The 12,071-nt window shown below is 35.5% G+C and overlaps 4 protein-coding genes across 5 annotated transcripts in view; all 4 read left to right on the plus strand.

The window, feature by feature from the left end:
* Nucleotides 1–900: 900 nt before the first annotated feature.
* Nucleotides 901–3,127, plus strand: LOC122636044 (odorant receptor 22c-like). The gene is made up of 5 exons (XM_043826867.1): nucleotides 901–1,587; nucleotides 1,735–1,834; nucleotides 1,994–2,104; nucleotides 2,307–2,462; nucleotides 2,567–3,127. The coding sequence occupies exons 1-5, from the start codon at nucleotides 929–931 to the stop codon at nucleotides 2,618–2,620; spliced, it is 1,080 nt and encodes a 359-aa protein (XP_043682802.1). The 5' UTR covers nucleotides 901–928; the 3' UTR covers nucleotides 2,621–3,127.
* Nucleotides 3,128–4,434: 1,307 nt separating this feature from the next.
* Nucleotides 4,435–8,046, plus strand: LOC122636179. The gene is made up of 11 exons (XM_043827153.1): nucleotides 4,435–5,261; nucleotides 5,339–5,438; nucleotides 5,501–5,611; nucleotides 5,695–5,850; nucleotides 5,917–5,963; nucleotides 6,174–6,255; nucleotides 6,306–7,138; nucleotides 7,257–7,356; nucleotides 7,421–7,531; nucleotides 7,681–7,836; nucleotides 7,908–8,046. Exons 1-11 carry the CDS (start codon nucleotides 4,435–4,437, stop codon nucleotides 7,959–7,961), a joined length of 2,577 nt encoding a protein of 858 aa, XP_043683088.1. The 3' UTR covers nucleotides 7,962–8,046.
* Nucleotides 8,047–8,140: 94 nt separating this feature from the next.
* Nucleotides 8,141–9,910, plus strand: LOC122636043. 2 transcript variants are annotated; one of them, XM_043826865.1, is made up of 2 exons: nucleotides 8,141–9,172; nucleotides 9,239–9,910. In XM_043826865.1, the coding sequence occupies exons 1-2, from the start codon at nucleotides 8,364–8,366 to the stop codon at nucleotides 9,357–9,359; spliced, it is 930 nt and encodes a 309-aa protein (XP_043682800.1). In that variant the 5' UTR covers nucleotides 8,141–8,363; the 3' UTR covers nucleotides 9,360–9,910. The 2 variants fall into 2 exon arrangements, with proteins under 2 accessions (XP_043682800.1, XP_043682801.1); XM_043826866.1 differs by having other exon boundaries at nucleotides 9,590–9,910.
* A 1,010-nt stretch (nucleotides 9,911–10,920) lies between these two features.
* Nucleotides 10,921–12,071, plus strand: part of LOC122636180 (odorant receptor 43a-like) — a 3,391-nt gene continuing 2,240 nt past the window's right edge. The window contains exon 1 of the mRNA XM_043827154.1: nucleotides 10,921–10,950. Within this exon, the coding sequence (XP_043683089.1) occupies nucleotides 10,921–10,950 (30 nt within the window). The remainder of the gene's footprint in view (nucleotides 10,951–12,071) is intronic.

Below are 12,071 nucleotides of genomic sequence, written 5' to 3' on the forward strand. Positions count from 1 at the left end.
CTAGATTATTAAAACCTCGGTTGGATACTTCAACATTCTTCGAAGTAGTATCTAGTATGGAAATGAATGATCGAAATCGCAGTTTTTATAATGGTACTTCGAGGAATTTGAATAGATACAAGTTTTCTAAAATATTAGCAAATATGCGACACTTCAATAAATGACAGATTATAATAGAAGTAGAGACAAATTATCGTTCTTGGTGCACTTGAACATGTATTAAAACAGAACATTTTAATAATTTTCGAAGCACTATTTCGTAGTAGGATGGTGCTTTAATCCTGTAAAAGTTCCATAAGATAGAATTAAAAACTTTTCATACAAATTAACAAACAGAATAAACAAAATTTGCAAAATAAACAAACTTATTAAGAGAAAAAAAATCGACGAATACAAGAATTCCTTTTGCTTTTCTTGCCTTTTATCGTAAAAATGATAGATCACGTTGTTTTGCATTCTTCTCTTATCAATGTGTTTGAATTAAAAAAAATTTATATATGAAAGAAAAGAGCATAAGGAGTATTGAAGCAATCTTGATCAATTTGGAAGTTTTCACGAAAAAGGCGTAGAACGTTGTCGAGGTTGGTAAGAAGCACCGATTATTTCGCAACATATTAAAACAAGGGATCGAACTATAATGTCATCTACGAGAGAAAAGATAGGCAGTATGAAATTAGCGCAAGCGCAAAACTGATTCGATCAACGATACATTTCTTGTCATGTCTCAAAGATTCAGTAACGTTTTAACGTTGAAACTAGACGAACAGTTCTGTATTATCGTCACTACATGGATAATATCACGGTCGACAGTTTTAAGAAAAACGTTGATTTAAGCGTTTCTTTAAATCGTTGGGTATCGAAACCGATAGGTACTTGGCCTTCTTCGTCAAAAATTTCTGAAAACGATCGTTTCGAGGTTTTTCTAAAAATGATTACAATCGTGATCTGTTACATGCTACTAAGTTTCATCTTGATATTTGGCGGAATGTATTTAGTTCTTGAACTAGAAGATTTGTACAATCATTTGAAACTTGGCAGCGCGCTCAGCTTTTTCTTGATGGCGGCTATAAAATATTTTATTCTGATCGTTCGCGAGAACGATATACGAAGATGTATAAGTTGCATCGAGATCGATTGGAGGAACGTCAAATATCTCGAAGATAAAAAGATTATGATCGAGAACGCAAATTTCGGACGTAAACTGATAATGATTTGCGGTGTCTTTATGTATGGCGGCGTTATTTTCTACTACATAGCCTTGCCAATGACACGTCAAAAAATTTTTGACGAAGAGAAAAATATCACGTACAGATCTCTCGTATATCCTATACCGAAGATCGTGGCGGACGCTCGTTTAAGTCCACTCAATGAAATTTTTTACATTCTTCAACTCTTTTCCGGTCTCGTCGCTCACAATATAACCGTAGCTACCTGCGGTCTTGCCGCACTTCTCGCGATGCATGCTTGCGGTCAACTTGAAATACTCATGTCCTGGCTTGAATATCTTGTCGACGGTCGAGGGGATGTCTCGGACTCGCTCGACAAGAGGTTGGCTGATATCGTCGAACAGCACGTGCGTGCTTTCAGGTGAATCTACTGTTTTATTCTATGCCATACCATATTTGCTTTCCTTCGACGATATCACTTGCACGCTTTATTTCTAGCTCACCCAGACTGGGTATCTTCTATCGATAATAGCTACGTTTACGTCAATACGGAATTTTTATATTTTAGTTTCATAAAACGCACAGAAGAAATAATACGAGAAATATCTCTCATTGAATTAGTGGGATGCACATTGAACATGTGTTGCCTCGGATATTATTGTATGGTGGTACGCATACGATCCATTAAATAAATCATTCTTGCACGTGAACGATTTTTTTTTCATTTCTTCTTTTCATCTTCTTCCCGCTTCCTTTTTGCTTCTATTAACACTACCCACAAATTTACATTATATATATTATTTATCCCTTTTATCTATAAATTGCAGGAATGGGATATTAGACGACCACTCAATAGTTTTACTTATTTAATATTACTAACATCGGTCACGTTTAACATCTTCATATTTTGTTACATAGGCGAAGTTCTTGCCAATCAGGTACTTCCTTCGATCATTTTTCATAAATTTTTTTAATACGATTAAAATATTATACGATAAAAAAGCCTTTGCGTTAACTACGTAAAATTTTTATACGACACACGAGATTAACGCGAATAGGAATAGAAAATAGACAAATTCAAAAGACACGAAAAATTAACGCAAAACGTTCTGAATACTAATTGCAAAAATGTCGTAACAGACTGTGAAGGTTGGCGAAAAATCTTACATGATAGATTGGTACCGAATACCGGAAAGAAAAAGTCTTGCTCTAGTATTGATAATTATGATGTCTAATTCGTCCACCAGACTGACCGCTGGCAATTTTATTGAATTATCTATAAGTAGTTTTTGCGACGTAAGTATTCAAATGGACAAATATAGCTGATAGGATTCTAAAATTATTGATTGAAAATATTAATTGAATATCTATTCTCTAAACATGTTTACTTTTAAATCTAGGTTATTAAGTCAGCTGGTGCCTACTTGAATATGCTTCGTACGTTTGCAATTTAAAATACATTACTCATGCTAGTAAAGACCTGATTCAATAGTTATTAAATTGTTTGCTTTTGAAAGAAAGCAACGAGGAAAAGAAAAAAAGAAACAACATTATCTGTCTTTTAATTTGTAATCAAACCGTATTTTCAATGTTCGTTTTAACAGACGCACATTCGCTTTCCAATAATCAGGATCGATAATTCTAAGTATTGAAACGACATGATAATATCATACTTGATAATTCGCTTTAGAACAGTAATTGATTGTCGATAAATTGTGCGTGCGTGACTGAGAACATTGTTTCTATGTACTTTTATAGAATCCAGAAACTGAATAAATATAAGCTATCTGTGAAACGTGATCGCGATAGGGAAATAATATCCACGTGTAACGTATCGCATAGAAGGGTCGATCCCTTTTGCGGAAACAACTTTCTTCGTTATGCACGCCTGCGGACAGTTAAACATTTTAATTAAAGAAATGAAGAACGTTGTTAAAACGACAAATGAAATCGACAAAAAGGCAACGGATAAACACATCGACGATCTTGTACAACATCACAAATGAATTCGTAGGCACGGATTCGTATCAACATTACGGAAATATCTTATAATGATAATTTTTTAAATACCTATACTTCAACGAAAATAATTAAACGAGTCGATTGCAAGTCCATACTCAACATCGAAAAAATAATAGGACTGCTGTGCTTGATGAATATCTTGATAGCGATATCTACGCTTGCTATATCTATAATACTATATTATATTATTATGGTAAGATAAAATATTTACTTAGCACATACGCAAAAGTTATTAAGTTTAGTCGTATATAATATCCAATACTTCAAAATGAAATCATGTTGGAAATGCAGAACTTTCGAAGAAGTTTTTTCTTCTTCTTGTGGATATTTCCGTTAATAAATGTGCACAATCATTTCCACAAAAAACAATCAACCATCGTGAGTATTATCTATTACATTTGACGCTTTTCTAAGAGCACACAATATTCTTCGAGTATATTTCATGCTCACAATGCAACAAAATAATCACTTTAGAATTCATAATTGATGATGTTAAAAAACTATTCAGAGGGCTTCGTGTATTATATCGATCAAGAGAAATTTGAAAAAAGTAAAGTTCACTTTAGAAAAGTAAATGAGTTCGATTATTCAATGAATGTGGCTCGAAATTTTTTGAAAATAATCTTTGCTTGATCGCTCAATGAAAATGTTTTTCCTAGTTCGAAAGATTTTTTAAACGCTTTGTAAACGTTCTTATTACCTTTTCTTAATATTCCTCTTCATATTATACTTCATTTTCGTATCACAACATCATAAATGAACGACATTTCATTTATACCCAAATACCCGTATTTTCAATGTTCATTTCAACAGTTCGACAATTGCGATATACTCGCAAGTAGTACTTTACTTATCATCGCATGAAACAAAGTAACACTTGCATCGTGTTCATCGGTTTCGCTTCAACCACCGACCCGAAAAAGTTGTACACATCGTGTCTTCTAATGTTAAAAAAACAAACAGAAGGTATGCGTAAAACGTAATCGAATATTTTATCACGTATAATGAGTAACGTATCGCATAGAAGGATCGATTTCTTTCGAGGTAAATCGGACGATTGTTTAATATCGTTCTCTCATGCTATTTCCAAGTTAAAAAGTCGGGATTACGTATTTCCTATATTAAGGGGGAATAAGAAATAACTCAATGCTCGACTCAACGCAGGCGCACAATGACTACTTGCGTATAAAGATAATGCTAGTACTATCAGTAATAGCTGAGAGGTAGTGGAGATATCACGTTAACTATGATTACTAAATACGATAATTATACTTACGTGAACGACGATGGCGACAACTATAAAAAATACGCGAATCTTACAACCGAGCCGAATCGTTGGATTTTGGAGCCATTGGGTATCTGGCCATTGAAAAGAGGATCTACCGAGGTTTCTTGGAAGGACAGGTGTTTCCGTAGAGGAAAAAGCGGGATCTTTTACTTCCTGATGATCTTCGTCTTTATATCCTGCGCTCCTTACGTGATTTTGGAGGTCGAAAATATCTATGACAAATTGAAGCTTACAGGTCCATTGAGTTTCTGTGCGATGGCCATTCTCAAGTATATCTTCTTGACTATCCGAAAGGAAGAGATTCAATGTTGCATCGAATCGATCGAGATGGACTGGAAAAAGACAACGCATTTCGAGGACGAACGAATAATGATCGAGAAAGTTTACTCTGGACGTCGTCTCGTGACCATTTGCATCGTTTTCACTTACGGTGCTGCTAGTTTTTATTACATTGTCTTACCTTTGACGAGTGGGAAGGTTCTTGCACCGGATATGAACATAACATATAGGCCAGTTCCTTTTCCCGTTGCTAGCTTCCTTATGGACATTCGTTACAGTCCGACAAACGAAATTGTTATCTTCATTCAATGTCTCTACGGATTTGCGGCTCATTCTATCGCAGCTGGTGCTTGCAGTTTGGCAGCCGTTTTCACGATGCACGCTTGCGGACAGCTGCAGGTTCTGATGAATTGGCTGGAACACTTATTGGATGGTCGGGAAGACATGTGTTCCAACGTGGACGAAAGAATGGCGAGTATCATTCAACAGCATGTTCGAACTTTGAAGTAAGTTCTCTTTCGTTGAACTTTTTCTTCGAAGAAGATAGCCGTATTGTTTTATCTGTAAAAGATTTTTTTTATAGTTTTATATCGCTCACTGAAAACTTATTACATGAGGTTTCTCTAGTCGAGGTCGTAGGATGTACTTTAAATATGTGCTTGCTTGGATATTATTGCATCATGGTGGGTATGCGTTTGGTATAACAAAATGAATGACGAATGAACAACAAAATGTTTTTGTACAGGAATGGAACAAGACCGAAAGATTAGGATGCCTAACGTATGGCATAATTCTTACATCCGTTACTTTCAATATTTTCATATTCTGTTACATCGGGGAGCTTCTCATGGAGCAGGTTCGTTAAATTATTTGTAATTCATTAAATGGAATCGGTATAATAAGATACATTTACACTATAGAAAATACGTTTTCTATTAGTGTAAAATATTAGGAGAGCGATCGTACGCGATCGATTGGTACCGTTTACCAGGAAAGAAAAGTCAACCTCTTATTCTTCTAATCGCCATGTCGAGAACAACAACGAAATTGACGGCTGGAAATTTCATGGAGCTTTCTTTAAGTAGCTTCAGCGATGTAAGTACGTACTGAGAATATAAATTGAAAGAGGAAAGGTAACCTTAATTCGTTCTTTCATGACAGATTATCAAATCGTCGGTCGCCTATTTAAATATGTTACGGACATTGACGTAATTGAAATTATGGAGTTGTAAAATTGTAAAAGAACATAATCTCCAAGATAATCTGATTAAATTACAATATCGTTTCTTGGATTTAACAAATATCTAACTCGTTATTCTGTCCAGAGAAATATTCTTTTTACATACCTTAACCCTTATAATCCGTTATACGCGTAATAAGTCGTAAGATATCACATAGATCCCATTATTTGCACTAAGCTATCGTTACGTCCCTTCGACGAATACTGCCGCAGGAACTTCAATGAATAGCGCAGGCGCGTATTCGTGCTTACTACGTGACGTATGGTCAGGTGAGCCTTGTTACGTGCAAAATCGTGAACAGTTACTTAGTGGCGAATGTTCATTCGAACATCGATCATGGCTGATGTGTTGTGCGTGCCAAGCATGCGAGATAATCTTGATGAGAATGCGAATTTTAATGTTCAGCTGAATCGTTGGATTTTAAAATCGATCGGTGCTTGGCCAAAATCTTCCGATATTTCGTACTGTCAGATTTATTTGCATCGATTGAACAAAACAATTTGTTACGCTCTTATTATCTTCCTTATGATACCATGTGGATTATACTTGACGCTTGAGGTAAAGGATACCTATGATAAATTACGACTTACTGGACCATTGAGCTTTTGTCTGATGGCAATCATAAAATATTGTGCTCTAAATATACGAGAAAACGATATTCGTCGATGTTTCGAATACATCGAATGGGATTGGAAGAAAGTTAAACACAACGAGGATCTCCAGATAATGAAGGAAAACGCAAATTTGGGCCGTCGTATCGTCATCGTTTGTGCAACGTTCATGTACAGCAGTGCTGCTTTTTATTACATAGCTGTACCTTTCGCGAGAGGAATGATAACCGAGGTGGACAGCAATGTCACCTACAGACCTCTCGTTTATCCCGTTGCAAAAATCATCGTCGACGCGCGTCGTAGTCCGATCAACGAGATCTTCTTTGGTATTCAGTGTATCTCAGGATTCCTCGCCCATTCTATTACGACCGCTGCTTGCGGACTTGCCGCTACCTTTGCTATGCACGCTTGTGGACAATTGCAGTTGATTATCTCTTGTTTGGAAAATCTGGTTGATGGCCGTGAAGACTCTAACGATACCATCGAAGAGAGACTTGCGGATATCGTCCAACGTCATGTCCGGACATTGAAGTAAGTAAAGAGAAAGCCATTGTCTCTAGCAAAGAAAACTATTGTGTTAATTTCATGATTTTTTCTCGAATATTATTCTGTATAATTAAGATATTACCTGTATCTTAACACGTTTTAGTTTTATATCGCTCACAGAGGAAGTGTTGAATGAAATATCCCTCGTAGAAGTTGTTGGATGTACCATGAATATATGTCTTCTTGGATATTACTGTATCACGGTAAAATAAGCGATATGAACAGCGTAACCCATAAAAAGATAATTATCAATATTTATATTCACAGGGCTGGCAATATAACGAAACCATGGGTCGTGTGACCTATATCATTTTATTCGTATCAGTCACATTTAATATCTTTATATTCTGTTATATAGGTGAACTTCTCGCCGATCAGGTATAATATGAATTTCTATTTTACAGTCTATATTTTTAGAATCATGAAAATTTGTTTACACTGGTCGTAACACTTGCAATTATACTAAATCGAAATTAAGATTTTCATCGATCTATATCACAGAATAGTCAAAAGAAATCCTATAACAGTGCCAAAAAGTAGGAGAAAGATCCTACATGATCGACTGGTATCGTTTACCATGGAAAGATGTTCGCGGCCTTGTTCTAATCCTTGCAATGTCTAATTCACCGAACAATCTAACAGCAGGATATTTGATAGAACTATCGCTAACCAGTTTCGGCGATGTGAGTGTCGAGTTACTTAGATGTATCTTATATCTTTTGCCTAGAAAATATTTTGTATTTCTTTTTTACAGGTTATCAAATCATCGCTCGCATACTTGAATATGTTGAGAACATTGACCGAATAAAATTCGACCGATACAAGACGAAGAGGCACGAACAGTGAATATTATGATAATCGATATACCTACGCAAGATCGACGTTATTAGAATTCGGAAGTTTTCTTTCCTTGTAGATAACGATGTAAATTACAATGTAAAACATTATATCTAGGCGTAGCTAAAAATTTCAAATTCTATCTCACCTTTCGTTCGACAAATTCAAAGACACACGTGTCAGTCACGAAATCGCGAGTATCGATTAGCATGCCGAACTATCCTTGTACTCTTCTTCGTATTAATCTATCTACAGACAAGTTTCGTTCGCGCAAGCGTAGAGATTAGATAATGAGATTAAGTTACGTGAAGGAGGGTGAAAGCGATGGAACGTAGAATATCATCAGTAGCCGACGTGCTTTCGTACGACGATCATGGACAAATTGACGGATATGTCGAAGAGAAACGAAGTCAATGTTACTTATGTTAACGACAACGAATATAGTGTTCGACTGATACGTTGGTTGTTAACGTCGATGGGTGCTTGGCAATCGTCGATGACAAAGACTTCGATTGAAAAATTACGTTCTCTGATTTTGATCATTCTTTCTTTTTCTTTAATATGCTTTACTTTTGTACCATGTACTTTGTACGCTTTCCTCGAGGAAAAGAACTTGCAAGCAAGAATGGAGGCACTCGGTCAAGTGAGCTATTGGCTTATGGGTGTCATCAAATACAGTTACATCTTGTTCCACCGAGGAAACGTGCGTCGATGTTTGGATCACATCGAAAGAGACTGGCGTACGGTTGAAAGATCGAAAGATCGCGACATCATGTTGGCTCATGCCAACAGTGCTCATTATTTTATTCTTATTTGTACGAGTTTTACTTGCAGCGGCGTTTTCATTTATAACCTGGTCAAAGGAATGTCACTCGTTCCTGTCTCCATAGAAAATCATACGTTCTATTTGCATCCGTTACCTTGTCCTTGCTATAGCAAGATAGTGGACACGAGATATAATCCGGCTTACGAGATCATATATGGACTCCAACTGTTCTCCGGTATTATCACCAGCTCCATCGTCGTGTGCGCTTGCAGTCTCGCCGCGGTTTTTATTATGCATGCTTGTGGTCAACTGACAATGATGATGGCATGGATGAAAGATTCCTTCACGATACCTTCGATCGAATGGACGCGTTATCAACTTTCAGACATTGTCGGACTCCATGTGCGCACTTTGAGGTACGAAAAAGCTAAAAATAGTTTTTACAAAACTCTACGAGATATGTAGAAATCCATTGATTACAGTTTTATAAAATATATAGAGAACGTGATTAATCGCATATGTCTCGTCGAACTTCTGGGTTGCACATTAAATATGTGCTTGCTGGGATATTTTTGTATCACGGTATGCCAAGATTCGATATAATACACGATTAATGTATTATTTTATTATTGTATGCGTAATCGCAACATCGCTCATCATTGTTATCATTTAGATTATAGTAATGCGATAGTTTTTAAACTAGTAACACTTTTGTCAAAACATTCCGCACCTACATATATTTATTGTTTCTCTACGATATCTCGAAAGGAGCACACGCTTTCGCTCAAATTATATTCGTGCGTTTTACGTTTAAAAAGTTTCGTATTTTTCAGGAGTGGGAGAACAACGATACGAAAAATACCATGGCATACTTTCTTGTATTTGTCTCCATGATGTTCAATATTTTCGTATTTTGTTTTCTTAGCGAGAAACTCTCACACCAGGTAGCGTCTAATACTTGATCGAAATTATATAGTAAAATCGAAACTCGATATCAAATTAGATTTCTCGATAGTGCCTGCAAGTAGGTGACGTCGCTTACGCGTGCGATTGGCATCTTCTTCCTAATTGCACGGCACGCGGATTTATTTTAATAATACTTAGATCCAATTCTGTGGTACGTTTAACTGCCGGAAAGTTTATGCAAATTTCTATTGTCACTTTTGGCGATGTGAGTAATTAATAAAATAAATGAAATTAATGATGTAGTGCATGACGGATCTAGTTGAATGAATTTGAAAGTTTAATTTTTCTTTTAGGTAATTAAAACATCTGCGGTGTACTTCAATATGCTACAAAAAATAACATAAAATATTTCACGTAGTATAATTATAATCATATCTTTATAGAAAAAAGAAAGATATAAAAATTTCATTGGGCAAATAAATTAAATTCCTATGTAATCGAAATCTTTATGAATTATAAACGAGAGTTCGAACGAAATGTTTAATACTTGAACGATTTCTAAAAAAAAAAAGTATTCATACGCCTGCTTTGAATTTTTTTAGTAATTCTATTTAATAATTTTTAAAAATATTTTGTTACATTAGTCAAAAATCAGAAAAGCACATAAGCAATAAGATCGTACTCACATACAGTGTATTATACAAATTTAATTTCTGAACACTCTTGAATATTCGGGATATAATTCATTTAGATGATAACAAGATGATAATAAGTAAATTTCTTTAGCACTAGTTTTTAGATCATTGTCAGTAAAGTTCACATTCTGCAACAAATATAAAAATGATAAAAAGGCTAAAATTCATACAAAACAAAATCACTTCGAATTTTATGAAAATAGCGATAAAATAGAAATATAGCAATTTCTCGAAAGACTTGAAAAACACATAAGTATACCACATTCCCTTAAACACAAATAAATTTTCAAGCAAACTATGATAGAAAAGAAAACATTATTGTCTTTGAAATAAAAAAAAATACTATTGATCAGTATATACTTAATGCACGTATGGAATTGTAGGAGAAAAGAACCTATTGCAACTCACTCGTTGGAAATAAATGATAGATACATTCTAACTTGCACAAGCGCTAATAGCAGAAAGTTTTGTCGAGAAGTGTTAACATCAATAGTGCGAAGCATCCCTTTGGCGGATAATGACGACATCCGTCAAGAAAGATAACTTAGAAAGTATTTACAAGGATGACGTTAATTACAACCATCAAAAAGACGGTTGGATTTTTGAAATAAATTGATACTTGGCCATAACCAGAGACAGCGTCAACGGCAACGAAAACTTTCTCCTTTATTTTATCTGTAATATGATTTATACAAAAAACAAAAATGTATAATAATTCAATAAATAAATTTCACGATGAAAAGTCTCTTGATGATTGGTACCTCGATGATAGATATCTCCATCATCAAACTTGAAAGAGAAAAATTCCAAAAGAAGAAGAGTATAAGAGAATTATTATAAATAATAATTAATAAAAGTCGGTAAGAATATATAGATAAACAAGAAATATCAGTGCAACCGAAAAATTTTCTGTGAGTTTTTTTAAAAATCTAATTTACAATTCTGATATATTCAATTTATTTATCTATCGAAATATAACAAACAACTTAAAATGTAATTAATTTAACGTCAAATTGAAATTAGAGAGAAGAAAGATTTTGGAAGAACATTGAAATATGCAGCCATCCGCCCGGTAGTACTTGTGTTTTATAATTATATGTATAACGTAGTGATAAATTTTAGATATAATTTAAATATAGATTTCGATATATAGCAAGTACTACCGACCCAGGTCCCACCGCGTGGAGGTTGCTGCATATGGGGACCCACGGCTAACGGGGACTCTACTTTAAAATTCGCGTGACCGGCGTGATCAAATATAAAGGGTACGGTAAAACGAAGTCCCCGGTAGGACTTTTAATCGCGCCCGGCACTCCCGTGAGTGTTAGAATAACAGTGACTCTAATTCGCGTTCGCGGCGTTCCATGCACTAACCAAGAAATCAGGTTGCTAACTGGAGGAGGGTCAGTCCACGCTTACGGATAGCGAACCATTTTACTTGGCAGCACATAAACCGACTCACTAGCACGACCGGTCATTTTTTCGTTATTAGCAATCAAACGTAGTCCATAACGGTAGGACTTTTATTCGCGCCCGAGAACATCGCCTGTGCTCGCCGACACACGCGCGAGTGTTCTTCCTATCCTACCCGTATTCCGCGCAGATATATCGACATTCGCGAAGAAGAGGAACAGATGAAGAGAAAGAAGAATAGAAGAAAAGAAAGAGAAGAAGAGAAGAAGCAAATAAGAAGAGAAGAAAGCAGGAGTGTGCG

This window comes from Vespula pensylvanica, chromosome 20 (genome assembly GCF_014466175.1).
Source record: "Vespula pensylvanica isolate Volc-1 chromosome 20, ASM1446617v1, whole genome shotgun sequence".
Classification (NCBI taxonomy): domain Eukaryota; kingdom Metazoa; phylum Arthropoda; class Insecta; order Hymenoptera; family Vespidae; genus Vespula; species Vespula pensylvanica.

Bases quoted from the DNA above. Each gene is read 5' to 3' on its own strand.
- LOC122636044 (XM_043826867.1), top strand. From the start codon at position 929: ATGATTACAATCGTGATCTGTTACATGCTACTAAGTTTCATCTTGATA. The intron at 1,835-1,993 runs GTACGCATACGA...TATAAATTGCAG, and splicing joins TCGGATATTATTGTATGGTG to GAATGGGATATTAGACGACC. The intron at 2,463-2,566 runs GTAAGTATTCAA...TTTTAAATCTAG, and splicing joins CTATAAGTAGTTTTTGCGAC to GTTATTAAGTCAGCTGGTGC.
- LOC122636179 (XM_043827153.1), top strand. From the start codon at position 4,435: ATGATTACTAAATACGATAATTATACTTACGTGAACGACGATGGCGAC. The intron at 5,262-5,338 runs GTAAGTTCTCTT...TTTTTTTTATAG, and splicing joins CAGCATGTTCGAACTTTGAA to TTTTATATCGCTCACTGAAA. The intron at 6,256-6,305 runs GTATGGTCAGGT...ACAGTTACTTAG, and splicing joins ATTCGTGCTTACTACGTGAC to TGGCGAATGTTCATTCGAAC.
- LOC122636043 (XM_043826865.1), top strand. From the start codon at position 8,364: ATGGACAAATTGACGGATATGTCGAAGAGAAACGAAGTCAATGTTACT. The intron at 9,173-9,238 runs GTACGAAAAAGC...CATTGATTACAG, and splicing joins CTCCATGTGCGCACTTTGAG to TTTTATAAAATATATAGAGA.